Below are 21,099 nucleotides of genomic sequence, written 5' to 3'. Positions count from 1 at the left end.
GTTTAGTGCTTGGGGTTTCCTGTTTCTCGAACTCCACAGGTAAGTTCTTTATTACTTGAATGTGTATTTTATCTAATGTAAGCCAATGTCCTAATATCTTAAAATAAAAAAGGGAAATATTGTTGTAATATTGTGCATGATTTCTAGAGAAAATGACACATATTGAGGGAAAAACCTTGGTTTCATTTTGCTTCATGTTTGCATGAATTCAGATACTAAAGTGCCAACTGGTGTATAAAGAAATAAACTGTTCCTAATTTATTTATTTTTGACAGCGGTCGTTCTTAAACAGGATCAGGCAACACCAGAGTTGTATTCCATACATGTTTTTATTATGTTCAAAAAAAGGCTGAAATACATTTTGAAGGTTTTGCCAGTAAAACTACAGCAGGTAATTGTTAACCCACCATCAACACAAAGATGTTTGTCGAGATTTGATTGTAGTTCCAGATGTTGGACTCCAGGGGCGCTGCTCTGTTAACAGTGGATGATATTGAGAATTACTGTAGAACAGCTGGTAGAGCAGATTCATATCGCCTCAATACTGCAGTTAGTATTTTGTACAGACATGCCGTGCAGTAGCCAAACAAAGGCCAATTCATGCTTTCTATGTCAGTGTTTCTGCAGAGGTCCAAGTGCAGGGACAAATCTGTGCAGGCTGCACGTGCTCCCGGAAAACCAACGGAGCTCCAAACAAGTGGCTCTTTGAAATGAGATGATGTACAAGGAGACTGAATGGTGCTTTGATTGGGATGTGCCCCTGCACTGTGGAAAGCTCTAAGTTCTCCAGAGATCCTGTGCTCTGTTCACCCACTGAATGCTCAGACTGACACAGTGCTGCAGCCCAAAACACATGCAAAAAGTAAGTGATTATTCAACCAACTATGAAAATTAATCAGCAGCTTTATTGGCATTTATCTCTCTGAGAATTTTGGCGGGGAACTGACAAAATTCTCTGTTTGCAGCATCTTAACTGTGATTATTTTCTGTTTTTTCCCCCTGTGACAGTGGACTTCATATTTTTTGGGATGTAGATAAATCAAGAAGTCTGTTATCTTTGGCTTTAACTACATACTGTGTCATCTTATACATTCTAAGGCGAAAATTTTTCAAATTCTTGCACAGTGTAAATATTTTTGATAGCTTAACTACTTTTATGATGCCTTGGATTTGCTATATTTGCTCTTTTAAATCTTTCATCCTTGTAAATAAAATGCTCTGCTTCTTAGCGTTAATGTAATGCACCAAAACACCAAGTTAGATTCCTCCTATGTGTAAATCTGCTTGGCAACAGAACGGATTCTGATTCGAGAAACACTGACACACATTTTTTTAATTATCAGTTTCTGGCTTTTTATCTACTTAACAGCTAATCAGAAAACTATCAACAGCTTAACAGACAATGGAAATAATCTTTATTGTTGCTGCTCTACAGCCAAGTCTGTAACAAACCACTACATCCTGGAAAAAGTGCAGTCACAGCCTTTCATGAGGGGAAATGCACCTCTTGTTTTGTGAACAGAGCAACAGAATACATCATGCAGGAACCATGAACTGGCCGTCAGGCAGAAATTAGGAGAAAGCTGGAGAACCAAAGTGTAGTGTTGTGCTCAGGACTGCACAAATAAACTGTAAACACAATGTCAAAACAAACAGCTGACTTCACCACATCAGAAAACCTGAGACAAACCTCAACGTCATTAATTAAGAGATTACAAACATAGTCCAGTGTTGTGCACACCACAAATCCAGAAAAATGTCTAAAAACATCTCCGCTGTCTATCAGCTGCACATTATTCCTCCACTGTTAGTGTGGGGTCCCTCTCTGTCCGGACCCTCGGCGTCTCCAGATGGGTTTATGTCCTCCAGCAGGTGTCCGTACAGCGTCGCATCCGTCTGGTGGCGAGCCATTTTCCGGGCGTAGTACCTCTTGGAGGCCGCTCTCCAAGCCTCCCTCTGTAGCGTCTGAGACTCCTCAGGCAGCTCCGATATCAGCGTCCTCCGCCTCTTATCCGTGAAGGAGCTGGGCTGTGAATACAAAGAGTTTGTGACGTGGGGAAAGGGGCCGAGGCCTGAGGGGTTTGCCTGCTGACGGGCTATTTTTCGAGCGTAATAGCGCCTGGAAGCTGCCCTCCAGGCCGCCCTCTTCAGCCTCTGAGCCTCCTCCGGCAGCTCAGACATCGGCACGCTCTTCTTCTTGTTCCTGAGGTGAACAGGTGAGACAGGATCGGAAAGGAAAAGGTATGAAGTTCACACTAAGAATTCACTTTTTTTTAGTTTCTACTTTAGCTCTTTTTTCCAAGTTAAATCCACTTAAATAATTCTGGATCAATCTGTAATGCTAAGAGATGTTTCATTGATTAAGTGCTGTCAATCACTGAACTGATTACAAATACATTAACTGATAAGGCTGAAGACGAATGTGTTGCCCATTAGCTGCAGTACCTGGTGGCACCACCAGGTGGAGCCTCTTGCTATTTGATGTTATGGTGGACTGCATCTCATTTCTGTCGTGACTGGAAGAGGCTTTCACTCGGACTACTAAGTACTATAGGGGTTTAGCTTGCAAAGTTTTCTGAAACTGGATGTGAAAAATGACGAGTGGATCTGACTGAGAACTAGTGCTGGGCGATATGACGATACATATCGTGGAAACGATAGAAAAGTGTCTATCGTACCATTTCTCTTCTATTGTTTCTAACCTAATTTTATAAATTATTACAGCAAATATATCATTAAATAGCCTGCGATGATTGTATTAGTGTTTTCTTGTCACTAAGCATACTCTAAGTTTATATAAGTGAAAATAAAGAAGAACAAAAAGATTTTTCGCAAAGAAACTCCGTCTTGTGGTTTTGCGACATGACGCTGCTTTACGTTCTTTGATTCTCATGCAGGTTTGCGACATGCTTTACTTAACTCATGAGTGCTGAATGATGGACGTGCAACAGGTTGAAGTTTCATGCCCGGAGTCGCAACAGACAGAGAGCCACGCAGGCAGCCCAAGAAGAAGCACTTTTACCGAAAAGAGGGGGTACGTCTATATAACTGAAAACATACTTTATTGTGGTATATCGTGATATAAAATAATCCATATCGTGATATATGATTTTTTCCATATCGCCCAGCACTACTGAGAACCTTAAAATCACAATGTAGCCCTGATCTACAACATGCTATAATGCCTTTTTATTTTTTAATGGGTCTATATTTTACTAAATGAGCATCATGCTGCATTAAAGGACACTCAAAATTAGAGATAAAGACTTAAAACTCAACAGCGCAAGTAAAGTTGTCGCCCTCTAATGGCTGTTAGAAAGAATGCAGCTTTAAGGCTTCACTATTCAGACCAGGAGGCTGCTTCCATCGTTCACATACAGTCTTAATAATTGAACTCACCTCAGATGTTCTTGGATTTGAAATCCACCAGGATCTGCTTGAGGTTTCTCTCTGACCTTCTTTCTCTCTGTGTTCTCTAATTTTTCTGCAGGGATCAAAAAAGATGAACATTCATGTTAGTTATCCAACCCCATTGCTGTGTAAAATCTAACTTTGACTCAAAGCAGTCAAAGTTAAAACAGTAGATAACCATGTTGCTGTGTTGTTACATGTATTAAACAGTGTCAGTACATTACTTTTTACACTGAGGCTCTGGTTGTCCTGACACGGACCACCTGCACTCTCCTCATGCTCCGTGAATCTCTCCTCACTCATCTCCCACTTTATTAGGACTGTGTCGATGTCACAGGGCTCTTCTTTGACGACGAGGCTGCTGGGAGATGTAGGAATATTCCTGGCTGCCTCAGTGGAGCCTGAAGCCTCTGAGGAGTGTGAGGTGCAGGTTTGGTCTAAGCCCACCCTGCTGGGGGAGGACAGAGGAGCCGACTCGTGGCTCTGAGAGGACACATGTGAGGGGGGTCTGGCAAAAAGACCCACTGTAGAGAACAGAGACAAAAAAAATTAATTACAGTTTTAAAAAGTTGTTTTGTGTATATTTTAATTCAACTACTGTAAAATATTTGCACTAGCATAAATGATCTGTTGTACCATTTCTAAATAAAGGTACAAAAAACATACATAACTGATCGTAATCATTCTGTTTAGTTAAAAGCAGGGTAATGAGCCTGGGTACACATTTTGAAAGTATCAAAGTTTGTTGATTAGTCTTGCTAATATAACATTATGTAATATTGTGTGTGTAAAAGTGGAAAAATAGGCCAGCTTTTTCATTTTTATGTTGTAGGTTTGAAATGGAAAAAAAAACAAAAAATGGGCCTGTTTTCTTCTTGTCTTTCTGTTTACCTTTTCCTTTTTTTGTTGTTGTAATGTTCTTAAAGAAAGAGAGCGAGAAATCAAACCAATTTTAATCGGTGCTTTCCCCTTTGGTTGAAGTGATTTTCACTCTGGGAAAATGGAAAACAGGCTCACGTTTAAGTTCCTGTTTGTTTTGTTGGTTAAAAATGTGCAAAATGGGTCAGTTTTCTCGTATAATCATTTCGGGTACGGGACAGAAACATATTTTACTTTAGTAGGCAGACCTCAGATACACAGTCAGACTGAGGAGGCTGAAGAGGAAGTGACTCCTGGGCTTTCTTCTGTCTGTACAGCCACATATGATGCACTGTTGTGCTAACTTACATGATATCGTCATTTCACACTCCTGCTGCCCTGCCGTCACCTCGGGGTCCGTGCAGCCCGCTTCGAAGCCGCTTTGCTCTGCCTTCTGCCGGTCATCGGAGCCCTGCGACCCGCCGACTCGGTGCTCGGTTCCGCTCAGCCCGCAGGTGCATCCGTGGCGCCGCAGCACCTGCAGCTCGTGCTCGATCTCCGTCAGCCTGCACTCCAGCCGCTGGATCTCTTTGTCCCTGTCGGCCACCATCCGCTGGTACTCGTGCGTCCTGGAACTGTTGACGCCGTACAGCACATTTATGATGGAGTCTATCGCCAGCCGGATGGCGTTTTCCACCACCAGAACCTCCTCGTCCCGCAGGTGAGGATGTAACGTTCTATTCTGGACCAGATTCATCCTCTCAGTCGGCCTGTTTGGTCGCTAGCAGCTCTGTTGCTAACGTTAGCTGCGAGGACGCTGATCTTTAAAGCGCAGACTGAGGACACAGCGGCGCGCACACAGTTGTCAAAGACAAAAGTCACATTTAACACACGAGTTCGAGTGAATTTAGCACCGTACAACAATCAAAAACAAAACAAGGGGGTGATTTTACGAAGCTAACGACCAGTCTATCAACAGTAGCTGAGCTGAAGGTATGCTTCCTGCTGCTCTTCTTCGCTGAAAGTGGCCGTCAGTGTGTGGTTGTTTGGCGGCCACAGCGCCGCCTGGTGGCCGCTTTGAGGTATCACTGCAAGTAAACGTTGTAATATTTTGTTTAAAAAAAAAAAAAAAAATATATATATATATATATATATATATATATATATATATATATATACATACATACATACATACACACATACATACATACATACATACATACATATATATATATACATACCATTCAGCAAATATCATTGCCCTCCTCAAAAGGAAAACTGGAGAAAGGAGAGTTTAATTCTCATTTTGAATGAATTCTGTCTAAATGAACATGTATACTTTGTCTAACTTCTCAGCTAAAAATTTATATTATTTGTGTGTGCGTGTGTGTGTGTGTGTGTGTGCGTGTGCGTGTGCGTGTGCGTGTGCGTGTGCGTGTGCGTGTGCGTGTGCGTGTGCGTGTGTGTGTGTGTGTGTGTGTGTGTGTGTGTGGGATAGACCTCTTAGCTTGCATTGTGATAGAAGGGATCTTTTTAAACTTGAAAAAATGTAGGGAAAAAGACAAAACATACAATGGATTTTGGGGTTTAAATTTTTCCTTGATTTTTTAATCTACCCATTATCAGAGATTATTTGATCGACTTGTCATTACAGTGATTGAAGAGAAAATTTCATTTTTCTTTCTGTAACAATTCCTAAGATATGATCATGCAATCAGTCTCAAATTTCAATGTGTGAAAAAACCTGCAGAAAGTGGGTTCATGGACAACAACAACAAAAGAAATCTTGCAAAGTGTTTGATGTATCAGGCAAAAATCTCCCCAATTACCTTTATAAATATCCATTTTTAGTCTATAAAATTTTCTGCCCACCCTGGGTCGCTCTTTGGCTTTGCCTCTAAATAAGTTAAACTGCTGATCAGATATCAAAATTGTTCAGCAATATTTTGCATATTTCCATTTATATCTAATGTGTTTATTTAATGTTAGTCTTTGTATTTACATTTTAGGTTAAAACTGCCTAATATGAGCCCCTGTGTTGAATTTTGGTGTGCACTGTGATGGCTCAACTACAAGAACATTGTGTATTCACAGTAAGATATCACCAAAACATACATCAACAATAAAGAAATGAATGAAACTCATTGAAAAGTTATAATTTCATTGCATTTTCATTTATAATACCTGCTTGACTGAACACCATATAAAGGTTAAAAGAAAGTGCAGCAGCAGGTGTCCGGTGTTGCCTGAGCTTGACGGTCCAATCAGCAAACAGTTTCAAGTTACTCCAGGAAGTGTTGCTATGGAGACCAGAGCATCAAAACTTTGCAGCCAGTTTCCAGCCTGGATGCCTCCCAGCGGGTGAACAACTGGGTTTATCCTATTAGCCTGCGGAGGAATGCAGGTCCAGTCGGTTCCTCTCGGCTCTGTAACCATCGGACCGCGGTCTTGGAGCGATGGGACGGTCCGGTCCATCCGGCGGGCGGAGCGCCTGGTCCGGCAGACTCGCGCCGGGCGGTCCGCAGCCTGCAGCCGGCCCCGGAGCTGCAGCGCCGCCGCCGGCTCCAGCCCGGAGGACGCCGCAGAAACAGGCGCAGATAAGACAAGAGCGCAGGAATGCGGACAGAGTCGTGACTCCGTCCGCAAAAATAAGATGTCGAGGCCTCAAACTACCGGAGTGACGGTGAGAAAAACACTGAGTGAGCTCAGGGAGGTCCGAATATCTGAGTTATTGTCAACTACCATATTCATTTTTTTCTTTCTGACTGATATATGCTGACCGTTGGTCATCACAGTCACAAAAAATCTCTTAAACACGTTTATATTTTCTGTTAAAGTTCACACGAGGAGTCTGCTTTTATTTAGGCCGCTGGTTTCCAACCCTGTTGTACCAAAAATGTTCGTGAATCAATATAAATAAATAGAGACACAAAAAGACATTGTATCTAGTTCATGTTCCCAACCATAATTCAACTTTAAAACTTTATAGACTGAAAGTAATATTTTGAGTTGAATAAACCTTTAAAACTATCAACACATGGACAGAAAGTAGTATTTTGGTAGAAGGAGCATTTAATACTGCAAATATTGAGACAGAAAGTAATATTTTGATTGGAATAAACATTTAAAACTAGAAATTGTTTAACAAAACATAGTGTTTTGAGTGGAATAAGCTTTTAAAGCTGCAAATATTAAGACAAAGTATCATTTTGATGGAATAAACTTTAAAGGTGGATATATTTGGACAAATAGTAGTATTTTGATTGGAAGAAACTTTTAAAACTACAAGTTTGTGCACAGAAAATGGGTATGTTGAATGGAATAAACCTTTAAAATTAGAAGTATTTAAAATGTAAGTAGTATTTTTAGTGAAGTAAAGATTTAGAACTACACATATTTAATCAGAAAGTCATATTTTGGTGGAATAAACCTTCTAAACTGTAAATATTTGGGCCCAAAGTAGTATTTTGAGTGGAATAAAGCTTTCAGACTGTAAGTACATGGCCAGAAAGTGGTATTTTGGGTAGAATAAACCTTTAAAACTATCAGTACATGGACAGAAGTATTTTGGATGGAATAAACTTTTAAAACTAGATATATTTGGACAGAATGTAGCATTTTGAGTGTAATAAACCTTCGAAACTATCTGTATTTAGACAGAACGTAATATTTTGGTTGAATAAACCTTTAAGACTGTAAGTACATGGACAGAAAGTAGTGTTTTGGATGGAATAAACTTTTAAAGGAAAGGCGAGGATAATTGATTACAGTCTCCTTTCAGTTCCCTGCCGGATTCCAGAGGACGTCTGGGGTCCCGTTCCCGTCCTCCAGCCTGCGGGAGCAGTGTGCCGAGAGCAGCGCCTCTGTGGCCGTGGACTACATGCGGAGGGTTCGGGAGGTGGAGGTCCAGCTGCGCAGACAGGCCGGCAGGGTGACGGAGGAGGGGGTGAGGCTGCAGAGGGAGCGAGGCCACGTGGAGAGGATGCTGCTCAGCATCAGGACCAGTCTGACCGTCAACAGGAGGAGCTCGGAGGGCAGAGCCAGGAGGCCTCACACTGCTGAGACGGTACGTTCACCCTGATTAACTGATTAAACACTGATCACCATCCACTTCACAGCACACAGCACGGACTTTTTATAGAGCAAGTTTTCTAAAGATCTAAGTTTAAATATGTAATGGAGAAATTATATATCTAGAAATGCCATAATTTGCCTTCACTTCCTGAATTATGGCATGCATTTAGTTCTATTAATCAGGCTCTGAATAATATATGAACAAATCTCTGTAAAAACCTTCCAACTGTAAAATAATAATAATATAATAATTTAAAAATGTAGCCATTTGAAAGTGGCCTGTGAGATATGTACTGTAAAATCCCAGACATTTTCTTGTAACCTACTGATTACAGACACAAACTTTTAATAATGACATTTAAAATTATGCAATGGTTTTCTGCAGTATAAGTTTTCTGAAAACTAAAGTTAAGTTTAAATATGCGAAGGAGGTATTGTTATATATCTAGAAGTGCCAAAATTTGCATTAATTTCCTGTATTTTGACATGCGTTTAGGAATAAAATGTTCTATAAATCAGGCTGTGGATGATATATCAACAAATCTCTCTGTAAAAACCTTAAGATAATAATAATATAATTATCTAAATATGCCATAATTAGAAAATTGCCTTTGAGGTACAGATTGTAAAATCCCAGATATTTTTTATTGTAGCTTCTGTTTATGGATGCCAATTTTTAGTAATAGCACTTCAAATATGGCAATGTTTTTTGTTTAGCTTTCTGAAAGTGTATGTATAATCACCAAAATTAAATATATACTGAAAAAATGGCCTGATTTGCATTAATTTCCTGAGTTATGGCATCAATCAGAAATGTTCTGTAAATCAGGCTGTAAATGACACATACACAAATGTGTCTGTAAAAACCTTCAGATTACAGACAGGAATGAAAAAGGAAAGTGTGGTGAATGTAAGAGCTGCTGAAGTAAAGATTTCTGACTCAAGAAAAATCTTCCTTTGAGAAAACAGCCTTTAAAGACACGTATATTCAGAAATACACACACAAAATACACTCTGGCCTTCCCTCTTATTTTATGTTTTTTTTATAATGTCTCCAACTTTCAGTCTGACTGAAAGTTGGAGACATTATCTTTCTTTTAAGTGTGTCACTTTGCATGGCCATTGAAGCTGAATCTTGGCCATATGTGCTGCAAGTGACAGCAGGAGACTAATTCACTGAGTCTGGTGCTATGAGCTCCACCTGTCTGCTGCAGGAGAGCGACGGTGCCGATTACCTGCTGCTGTGCGAGAAAAGAGAGCTGGCCGAGTTGAAACAGAATCTGGAGGGAGTTCTGGGAGCCACACTGACCCAACTGCAGGTGATTTACAGCATCAGGCCTCTGTCTTCAAACACTCCTTCCCTGTTATTGCTGGTATATGAGTTAAAGGTCGACCAGCGATGAGCAGGAGTTTCTCTATTCATTTGGTCATCCTTCAGCTGCTTACTTGTTAGATCCCTTCACATGTTGACTGTTTAAAAACAAAGAAACAAGCCAAAACTGGACACAATGTCCAAATCCAAGATTCTGGATCTTTACAACAAGTTTTTTTTCTTTTACAATGTGTGACTGTAAAATTACACTATTTTACTGTATTAAAATCAGAGAAATATTTGCTATTCTACAGGTATTTGCCATTATTTAAAAAAAAGTAAAAAAGTAAACTAATGATTAAAAAATCTGTACGAATTTTTTAAACTGTTATTCTTCAGTGTTTCTCTGCTTTGTTACATTACAGATAATATCTAGTCAAATCACAGAAAAAAAATTCAATTTCCACGATGTCTGTAAAGCAAACAGGTCAAAACTATAGATAATGTCCACATCATAAATCTGTATTTCTCCAAATAGTAATGAATTTCTTTACAATGTTTGACTGTAGAATTACAGTTTTATTGTATTTAAATCAGCACCAATATCATTATTTCACAAATATTTACCATTATTTGAAAAAAAAATTATGTATATTATGGATTGAATAATCATAAATACTTCTTAAATGTTATTTTGCGGTTTTGTTTGATTACAGAATTAACAGAATTTTTTTTCACATGTGGACTGTTAGAGAAAACCTTGGAAAAAACTCATACATAATGTTGACATCAAAATTCACCATTTTTTATAAAGAGTGATTTACTGTAAAATTATAGTCTTACTGTATTCAAATCTGGGGAAAACTGCTATTTTGTTTCATATTATTTGAAAAAACATGCAAATTAAAGATTGGAAAAATCAGAAATTATAATTTTTTCCCCCAGTTTTGTTAAATTACCGATATCTAGTAGTATCATAACAAAAATAATAATTTGCATGTTTTTAAAAAAGAAACAAACAAACAAACAGGCCAAAGTTGTAAATAATGTCCACATTAAATACTTGTATTAATAAAAAAAAAAAAAAAAAAAAAAGATTTAAAAAATAATTTATGGTCTTTACACAGGTGGACATTTTTGACCTTTTTGTATCTTTTACCTTATATGTATATGTATATGTATGAAAATACACACACACACACACACACACACACACACACACACACACATCTATCTATCTATCTATCTATCTATCTATCTATCTATCTATCTATCTATCTATCCATCCATCCATCCATCCATCCATCCATCCATCCATCCATCCATCCATCCATCCATCCATCCATCCATCCATCCATCCATCCATCCATCCATCCATCCATCCATCCATCCATCCATCTATCTATATATTATATATATATATATATATATATAAACAGACCTTGCTTATCCTGTGTGAATGCACTCTAAACACAACACAATATGTAACTGTGATACAACGACATGATTTGTGAGGAGTTTAATTGCTGACCAAAGAGAGACTTTAAAGATATCATTTTCACCTTTAGTAACCACCACCTGTAAATGATGGTAATTTACAAATAAGTATAGATTAAGTCTGTAAATCCTCAAAAAGTTAAAAAAAAAAAAAAAGTCTTTCCCAAGTGAACATTCGCCACTTTTTTGATGATTTACATGTAATTTACACACTGATTAAGTCTGTAAATTATCCAAAAAGGTGATAAATGTCCACCTGTGTAAAGACCCCACCGAAGCGTCTTGTCTTCCAGGCTCTGGGTGTGAGCAGCAGGCGGCTGCTGGACTGTGCAGCTGAACGGGCTCATGTCCTGGAGCTGCTGCCTCACAGCGGCTCTGCTGGAGGATACAGCACCACCGCTCACACCTCCACCAAAACAGACCCCATCGGACCCTTTACACCAGGTACGCCCTGGACAGCAGGCAAGGACAGACTGCACAGGACGACACCAAAGAAGTAGAGTTCATTTTACAAACATCAAATGGAGCATCACTAGAAAAGCTGACTTCAAACCACAAATTTTTCAAATACATCCCCTTAAAAAAAGTCAAAATTAACAGAAAACAGTGGATCCAAATTAAAAATATCAGTCTGTATAGAGCATAAAACTGAAGAAGTGAAGCTTGCTGTAGTGTCCCACCCAATAATTATTCAAAGAAATGTGACTATGTTTTTTTTCTGATTTGTGTCATTATAACTGTGTCATACTCCACAGAAGAAATTTCTGAGTTTTCTCTCTTGCTAGTCATGGCTGTGCTGTATCCATAGAGACACAGGACTTTCTTTTGCAGTGAAAAATGATCCAACAGTGAGAAAAAAAATGAGGCAAAAAAGCTCAGAAAGAGAGTTCAGAGAGTTCAATTCAGGGACAGGAGTTCAGGTTGTTGTTGGATGGTTCCTGCTTGGGTTCATCTCACAGTTCCCATGTGTTCTTGCAGAGTGTAAACAGGTTTTAGAGTCGTCCACTCAGACAGTGAAGCAGTCACAGCTGCTGAGGGAAAACATCAGACGGATGCTAACCGGCGCCATCAGCAGGCAGAAAGCTGCTCATCGCTCCGTCAACGATGGCCTGGTGAAGAAAATTGCAGAGACAGTCAGTCTGCAGGTAAACACAGATGCACCGTGTTCAACATCTTTGGATGCAATGCAGAAATATAGTTAAATATCACAGCAATAAAATACTACTTCATTCTGTCTGCTGTAGCAAAATCTGACTGTGACGTCTGCGGCCGCCAGACAGGCCATGTTTCGCAAGCAGAGAGAAATTAACTGTATTCGTCACAGCCACGACAGAGCACAGGTTAGAGAGAGCGGAGCCTTTATTAAAGCTGCAGTGACAACATGTGTACCTGTTAATTTTTGCATTTTATTTTGCCTTCAGGGTCCAGAGTACAGTGGAGACATACTGTCCAGAGAGAAGCTCAACAGGCCTGTGGTGCAGGTTTACCAGAGACATCCGGGGACTCAGTTACCTGAGGCTGCTCAGCTCATTCAGGTGATCACTGTTTCCAAACCTACACACGTTAAAATACAGCGTTCATAAAATCTTCTTCTTCAACACGGCAACCTTCAAACTGTACTTGCACACAGTACAGATGTATTATTACATTATTTGTTGATCCAACTGCTCTACATGCCTTAAATTGCCCACAGGGGACAAATAAAGTTGTTTTAACTGAATTGTAAAAGCCGTTAGTGACAGCGGGTAAAACTAGTTTACACTCACTCCTCTGCAGACAACAACCTGCATGATGAATCTACAATATACAACAGAAGTGAGTACACCGCTATGCAGTAGCACCCAAATATCAAATGATTCAAAATTGTCTCACCTTAGAGTAATCAGATTACTTTAAAATTGAACAGTAGTTATCTGCTCTTACATAAAATTGAAAGCCAGCAATTTAGAGTTACTGTATTAAAAATACAGGCCCCACAGTGAGAACTCAGTGCAACAAAAGTCAGTCCACCTTCCAGGAATGAGACTCGCCCGTCCACCTTTATTTCTGATGACAGACTTAATCCTCCTCACCACTCAGGAAACCAAATTTCTGGATTTTTCAGCTACTCTTTACTGGAGGGGTTGTTGTTTTTCTTTAAAACACTCCAAAGATGTTCTACTGGATTCAAATCATGCTGTCCCCGTCGTACATATAGTAGTTTCACTTTGCTCTTCTGCAAAAACTCCTCTGTGACTTTGTGCTTTGGATGCTGGAAGATTCTTCTTCTTATCCACATCCATGCTGCATCTATAAATGTCACCTTTTGCACTCATGCAGTCACATATCAATCACCCTCCCACCTCTGTGCTTCACTGTCAGGACTATGCATTCACTGTAGTAGTCCTGGTCAAGTTCAGACAAAAACATCTGACTCCATCTGAGCCCAGCAAATATATTTTATCTAACCAAAGAATGTGCTTCCAGCATTCATTAGCCTTCTTTTGGTATTCTATTCTATGTCCATAGAGGATAGTTCACTGTCTGTGGAGTCGTTTTAGGATAATGACGTCTGCAGCTCTGATAAGTGGCTCCTTCCACGCCTCCTGATTGCTGCTGCAGCTGTGATTTTTAGTTGGTCACTGATATTCCTATGTCCTTTTCCATCTTTGCTAAGTCTCACAATCAGATATTTTGGTTCCTCTGTTCATGTTGTCTGTGTAGGTTCTCATTCATCCAGGTCATGGTTATCCAAAGTTGTTTAAATCAATCCAACTTCGTCTTCAAGGAACCTTCTTAAAGTCCAGTTGGATTGATTTAAACAACTTTTGGTTCCTCTGTCCAGTTCTTTTCCATGTGAAGACATGATGCAGACATGCAGATAGACACCACTCATAGGTCCAAAACTGAGAAGATTCTGGTGTTTACAGCTTAATTTAGACTGATTGGAAATTACAGGTGGACTCGGTTTAGCTTCAGTGATCACAGGCGATTCACTCTTGTTGCATTAAGTTTCTCGCTTTAGGGCCTGAATTTTCAAAAAGCATATGTATTTCAGTGTTCATACAAAGAAATACTTTACTGATCAACTCAGAAATATTGTGATTATTGATTAATTAGAAATTTAGGTGATATTGCGCAGGGACATACTGACTTTTGTTGTATACTGTGAACCAAACCATCTTAATTACTTTTGCTTCCAACATAACAAAGTCTGTAAAAATACAATATGACCTGAAAACAGAGAACAAGTCCATATTTCCGCGGGGGCTTTAAACTTTTATCTAAGGGTAGCTCTTTCTAAAGATTCTGTGTGTATCAGACATGAAAACAAGAACAAACACGACGCTTCATATTTACATAGAGCGGCAGATGTTCACACGTGTACTAAAAAAGCAGCCAGTGGTTTAACACCAGCCGAGCCGTCTGAGTGTGAAACTAACTAACCCACGTGGAGATGTGTTTCCGGTGTGTCTTTCAGGGCAGCGTGTTGCTGAGGCGACACCGACAGGCCTCTGAAGGCGAGCTGGTGAGGCTGCAGCGCACCTGTCTGCAGCTGCTGGACGACCTGCACGGCAAGACAGCGGCAGCTCAGGTGGACGCAGCCGTCGTCCGCATGAGGCGCCAGCAGGTCGACAAGAGAGCCATGCCCACTTTCCTCCAGCAGGGGGCGCTCTGAAGCCAGCTCCCTCTGCCTGGGGCTCAGAGGAGCTGCAGCAGGCCAGTGGAGAGAAAAGATAGTGTTAATTCTAATGTGTGGTGAGAAACAGGCAGGAGCCACGTGCAAAACTCAATCTCACTTTAAGGCCAAAAGTATAGGGACACCTCTATTTTCACGTGCACTGTTGGTCTTGGGCAGTTTTTCATAGTTTTCACTGTGTGTTCTGTCACTGTTCAAAGAGGATTTTTGCTCAGTTGATCTTTGCTGGAGGGGTTGTGTTGGTCCACCTTTCTCTCTAAAATACCCAAAAGGTGTTTTATTGGATTCAAGTCAGGCTGCATACTTGTCCGAGTCGTAGATTTCACTTGTGTTAAACACTTGTGTGATTTTTCTGCTTTGGATGGTTCTCACGATGGAATATTCCTCTTCTTACAAGCAGCTACAGACTGGAAGTCATCTTGTCAGACAGTATATGATATATCCACAGACATGCATCTATAAATGTCATGGCATGTGCAAAATTAATCTCACTCTTAGGTCAAAAGTTTATGGACACGTATGTTTTCATGTGCACTGTTGTTCCTGGGCTGTTTTTCATGGCTCTCGCTGTGCCTTTTAGTTTCAGTTCAATTTTGGCGCTAACTAAAGTGTATTTATTTAAGGGAACAGTGTGCTTCTAGAAAAAAGAAGTTCTGTTTCAGGTACTCTCATGCACAAACTAATGTCATTTAGTTTTGGTTGGAAAAACTAATCTGATCTGACTTCAGTCCAATTCAGTTCAGTTCATCCATCCATCCATTATCTATACACCGCTTTATCCTCATCAGGGTTGTGGAGGGGCTGGAAACTATCACGGCTGACTTAGGAAGAAGGTAGGGGACACCCAGTCTATCACAGGACTACACATAGAGACAAACAAGCACACTCACATTCACACTCAGCATGTACAGGGAGAACATGCAAACTCCATGCAGAAAGATCCCAGGCCCAGGCAGGGACACAAACCAGGGATCTTCTATCTGTGAGGGGACAGTGCTCACCACTGGGCCACTGTGCAGCCCTCAATTCAATAACATTTTATTTATATAGCGCAAATTCACAACATATGTCATTTCACAGCTCTTAATATAGTAAGGAACAGACCTTACAAATTTTAAACAGAGAACAGAAAACCCAACAATCCAAAACTGCCTATGGATTTTCTATGAGCAAGCAGTCAGTTTCAATGGGAAGGAACAACAACAACAAAAGAAAAACAAAATACGGAGGGGGAAAAAAACTAACTCTGATGACACTAGGCTCAGGGAAGGGGTGAGAGAGTCCACATCCTATATTATATACAACCTATATTTAATCCGGTCAGCTCATCAAGAGTTTGTTTTCAATAGAGACCCGAGTCCAGCAGCAGAATTACACAGACCTCTGAATGTGTTCGAAACCAAAAGTTTAAAGACCCCCTTTGATGAAATCTAGTTTTTTTGCTTTGTTAACGTGTTCATATGGTGTTTATATATATAAATATATATATATATAAATATATATATATATATATATATATATATATATATATATATATATATATTTAAAGGCATCTATAGAGATGGGATGTGACACAGTTAAGCCCTAATTTATTCAAATTGTCAAGTACAGATGTACAGATGAATTTTTATTTGACCTACAGGTTTCTTCTGGCTGGAAATGACATAAATGAGCAATAAAGACAGAAGGCTAGCATGTTAGAGATGTTTTATTTTCTTACTATTTCTGTTTTTTTTTTTTTTTTTTTTTAAATGCCACATAGACACTTACTCATAATCTTTCTCAGTAATCAAAATTAAAGCCTTTATTGTCAGAATTCCTTGAATTCTTCTTGGTATCTATCATACCTGCCAGTGCAGATGTGTAGAAGCTCCATTATCTCAAAAACTGGCTATAATTTCAAGAGGTATGAATAATAATGAATAATAAAGACATGACAGTTACTGTGAACATGTTTAAAAGAACGTAGAAATTGTTCAGATCAATCATTCACATTTCAAACACAGTGTTTTATGAACTTTTGTCACTTATTTATGTAATTTTCAGCCAGAAGGATACTGTCGGTCGAAGAAAAAATGGCTATGAATTACAGTTTGTCATGGGTAGGAATAATTCTGGTGTTTAGCTGCAACGTGCACTGGTAAATAATCAAGTTGTGGCTGAAACACTGTGGAAGGCGAAGGGTTGTTGCTGATGTAGCTTCACACTGGGGCCTTATTTTTCCTCATACGTTCAACAATGCGGTGTTAGTTTCTGCACTGAGCTGTGGTTGGACATTTTCTCTTTTCTTTCCTTTGTGCGGCAACATTTTAAACATTAAAGTTCCAAGTTAAAAAACTCTTCTGTCTAGTTTGGCTGCTTTCACTACAATAAAATGTGACTACTTTATATGGATGAAAAGCAAAACACTCTAAAGCATCAGATTTTATTTTAAAGTCTAAACCCAACAAACTCCTGTAAAAGTCATGTTTGCCATAAAGTTAAAAACTGTGAGCGCTCAGTTGTCTTGTCATGGGACTGCAGGTCATTTGACAGCAAACTTAACGTCTTTCATTAGGAAACGAGACATGATTCAATAAACCTGCCCTGCTTTACCTTCGTACAGTCCACGTATTCATGACTTTCTTTAAAAGTGGCCCTTCTTTCATAGATTTGAACCTGAACTGGGGCAACGTTTCCTCACAAAGTTCTGCTAATTGCTTTAACTCTGAATGAAGCTTTTCTCTCCAGGACAGTGACCAGCTGCAAAGTCGTGGCTAGAACCGACACACTAACAGCCTAACTGAATCATAAGTCCTGGGCTGTGGAGTTAATTAGCAGAATATCAAGCGAGAGCAGAAGACGTTTACCTTCACATGTGTGCAGCTGCTTCAGCTGAGGAACATGAGATGAACTCAGGATGAAAAGAGACGACTTGTTGTAGAAAATACAGCGAACGAGTCGACCTGCAGGAAGATTTCCTCAACACCGTCAGTAATGTGGAAGCTGCTGAGTCCTCTGCTTCTGCTGTGTTTGCTTCCAGCTGTGGGTGAGTGAACAAAACAGATGTGCCTTTCTGCTTGTGTGCATGAATGGACAATGCATGTTTGCTGCTGCAGACACAAATACTATGAGTTTGGGAGCAACAGCTGACATCGGGGAACCTCTTTCAAACTATTTTCTCAATTAAAATATTGTCTACATCAAATGGTCAGAATTAACAGGAAAATGCATAGATTTCTGTTAATTAAGGCAGCACAGGTTTATTACCTTCACTGGCTGATCTTACTAGTCACGTCCCAAGAAGTCAATTCGAAGCAGGAAAAGTTAGAAAATGCCAGAAAATAGTGAAAGGAAAAATCCAAATCCAAAGATGTTTAATCTACTATCACGTAAAAATCAGCACATCCTCACAACCGAGAAGCTGGAGGCAGCAAATTTTCAAAAATTTGCCTCAAAAATTCCCTTCTGTATCAATTATGAAGCTGTCTGTTGCACAAATTTTGGCTCATTTAATACTGTTTGTCCATAATAACAAATATCAACACAGTACAACAGCAACTACTAATACTTAGGATAAAATGCTTTCTTTTAAAGTCATAAATCAAAAATATTTATATTTGTTTTAAAATGCAGACCAATTGTCATCAGGTACAGTGTGTTTCATCTATGTCATGTTTTGGATCAATTCACTCCAGATTCTCTGCAAAATTGAACTATTTAAAGTCATTTTGTGGGTTTTAACTGACATATCTGTCCCTCAGCTCCCCTCTTCTGTTACACCTGTGTGTTCCCGACCATCTCGCCGCTGGACTGCATCAGATTCCCTCTGAAGTGTCCACCAGGGCAGCTCTGCCTGTCCAGCAGAGCCGTGGGTCTGAAAGGTGAGGAGTCTCGAGTCGCTGCACAACATTTAAACGACTCAAAACTGAGAACAAGAAGTGAGAAAGGCTGGAGAGTAGATGTGTCTGTTGACGTAGTGATGTTTGTGATGAACTTTCAGGAGACTTCCGTGTGGTGTTGTATGAGAAGAGCTGTGTGCTGCCCGCCCTCTGTGGACTCACTGGTGAAAAATACACCATGGGGATCAACTTCACCTTCACCAATGAATGCTGCAACACCCACCTGTGCAACAGAGCTGCTGCTCCCTATTGGACAGGCACATTCCTCACACTGCTCACCATACACTCAGTCTGGTGAACAGAGAAGCAGTAAGGATCCCATGCTGTGACTCTTTTAAGTAAATAATGAAAGTCTCACATGTCCCCAGAATGTGTCTTGTAATTTTTCAGCTCAAAATACAACAAAGATGGTAAATTTCATCATGACTGTATAACTCCTAGTTTTGGTCTTGTTATAAAAGGGGCTGATTCAGTGTCTGGAGCTTTAAATGCAGATGAGGTGATGCTGGCCCCGCCCCCTTCAGGAAGAAGGCTCTCTCTGCCTGTGATTGACAGCACAGCTATAAACAAAGTACTCACCACAAAAAGTAACACAAAAAAATGTGCCTACAAATTATGTAAGATAACGAAGGTTTGGTCAAATGGATACAAAACAACCACAAAAAGTTGGAAAATAACAGAAACTATCACACAAAATGCCCACAAAATGATATAAAAAGTTGGAGAACTACCTAAATGTCATGCGAAATGACCAAAAAGGGTTACAAAATGCCTACAGAAAGTTGTAAAATGACCGAAATGTGATGCACTACAACCTCAAATAGATTCAAAGTGTCCAAATGGAAAACAACAATCAAAAGTTACAAAAATTTTGATGCTAAACAACCACTGATACTTACAACACAACCACTAAAAATGTAAAAGAAAAATCTGGTAAAACATGCCCACAAAATTATGTAAAACAACAAAAAACAAACCACAAAAACTTGTAAAGTGACCAAAATGTGACATAAAATGACTACAAAGAGTTACAAAAGCAATCTAAAAAATAAATACTCCAAAAATTTGAAGTACTACAATCTCAAAAAGATGTAAAAAAACAAACAAAAAAAAAAAAAAACAAAAAAAACTGTGATGCAAAACAGCCATAAAGACTTAGAAAATGACAGGAAAAAGTGGCAGAAGCATGATTTATTCCTGTTGCATTTGTGATCTGGCTGGATAAGAAGTACTATTTGGGGCCAAATGTTTCTTCTATCATGTAAAGTTTGGTTGTTTGCATTGGTTGAAAGTCAACTAACTATAATATGAAACTGTCTTTAAACCAACAAGTCGCAATAAATAAAAGATAATGTGCAGAATGCAATTTTTTATGTGTTTTGTTTCAGCCTTGCAGAAGTACTGCAATGTTGTCTACGTTGTGCTCAAATCTTGTGCTTGAAATGTTTTCACAGCAGGACGTTCATGGAGCGCTAGAAATACTGCACAAAGAAAGAGAGCAGAGTATCAATGCACAAAGAAAAATATTTCACTGGGGACAGGGATGCATGCTGGGAAGTGTAATTCCAAAAGACACACAAAGCATCCGACATGACACTCATAAGAGGTGGAAATGACCACAAAAGACAAAATGGCAACAAAGACAAGCAACAAGACTGAAATGAGACAAATGTGACACAAAACAACCATGCACACAAAAAGCGGCTATGAGGACATGCAAAACCCTACACAAAATCCATACAATGAAGATATAAAAGGCCAAAAAAGGTATGCAAAATGACCAAAAAAGACATAATACACCCAAAATGTGATGCAAAATGACCACAAAGACTTACTAAATGACCATATAAGACATGAAAATGGCAACAGTGACAACAGAGTAACAAAATGACTACAAATAGACATAAACAAACCAAAATGTGATGCAAAATGTCTACAAAAAGATGTAAAACCACCAAAATGTGTTGCAAAATGACCACAAAAGACATAAAACAACAAAAATGTGACGTAAACTAGCCACATAAAGATGTAAAACAACCTAAATGTGTCACAAAAGGACCACAAAGATTTATTAAATGACCATATAAGACATGAAAATGGCAACAGTGACCAGAGAGTAAAAAAATGACCACAAATAAATGTAAGCAAACCAAAATGTGATGCACAATGGCCACATAAAGATGTAAAACAACCAAAATGTGTTGCAAAATGAACATAAATAGACATAGGCAAACCAAAATGTTACGCAAAATGTCCACCTGTACACATAAAACAATCAAAATGTGTTGCAAAATGACCACATAAAGACGTAAAACAACCAAAACGTGATGCAAAATGACCACAAAAAGACATAAAACAACCTAAATCTGATTCAAAATTACAGCAAA

At 39.2% G+C, this 21,099-nt stretch overlaps 3 protein-coding genes and 1 long non-coding RNA gene across 4 annotated transcripts; 2 read left to right on the top strand and 2 right to left on the bottom strand.

Annotated features, from left to right (window-relative positions):
• Positions 1-310: 310 nt before the first annotated feature.
• LOC111578028 (uncharacterized) lies at positions 311-5,304 on the bottom strand. The gene is made up of 4 exons (XM_023284604.3): positions 4,639-5,304; positions 3,636-3,935; positions 3,400-3,484; positions 311-2,203 (listed from the first exon to the last, which is right to left on the bottom strand). Exons 1-4 carry the CDS (start codon positions 5,024-5,026, stop codon positions 1,783-1,785), a joined length of 1,194 nt encoding a protein of 397 aa, XP_023140372.2. The 5' UTR covers positions 5,027-5,304; the 3' UTR covers positions 311-1,782.
• Positions 5,305-5,512: 208 nt separating this feature from the next.
• ccdc105 (coiled-coil domain containing 105) lies at positions 5,513-16,287 on the top strand. Its single transcript, XM_023284622.3, has 8 exons — positions 5,513-6,952; positions 8,051-8,335; positions 9,558-9,662; positions 11,446-11,596; positions 12,131-12,297; positions 12,397-12,492; positions 12,574-12,687; positions 14,613-16,287. The coding sequence occupies exons 1-8, from the start codon at positions 6,668-6,670 to the stop codon at positions 14,808-14,810; spliced, it is 1,401 nt and encodes a 466-aa protein (XP_023140390.2). The 5' UTR covers positions 5,513-6,667; the 3' UTR covers positions 14,811-16,287.
• Positions 11,590-17,820, bottom strand: LOC118471261 (uncharacterized). The gene is made up of 4 exons (XR_004848519.2): positions 17,681-17,820; positions 14,579-14,842; positions 12,542-12,706; positions 11,590-12,261 (listed from the first exon to the last, which is right to left on the bottom strand). It is a non-coding gene; the product is annotated as an uncharacterized LOC118471261 (long non-coding RNA).
• On the top strand, positions 17,725-20,078 carry lypc (ly6 domain containing, pigment cell). Its single transcript, XM_035954765.2, has 3 exons — positions 17,725-17,859; positions 18,575-18,694; positions 18,814-20,078. Exons 1-3 carry the CDS (start codon positions 17,808-17,810, stop codon positions 19,008-19,010), a joined length of 369 nt encoding a protein of 122 aa, XP_035810658.1. The 5' UTR covers positions 17,725-17,807; the 3' UTR covers positions 19,011-20,078.
• The last annotated feature ends 1,021 nt before the right edge of the window (positions 20,079-21,099 follow it).

The sequence above is a fragment of the Amphiprion ocellaris genome, chromosome 9 (assembly GCF_022539595.1).
Source record: "Amphiprion ocellaris isolate individual 3 ecotype Okinawa chromosome 9, ASM2253959v1, whole genome shotgun sequence".
NCBI lineage: Eukaryota > Metazoa > Chordata > Actinopteri > Pomacentridae > Amphiprion > Amphiprion ocellaris.
This window is presented reverse-complemented; position numbering and strand designations above follow the sequence as displayed.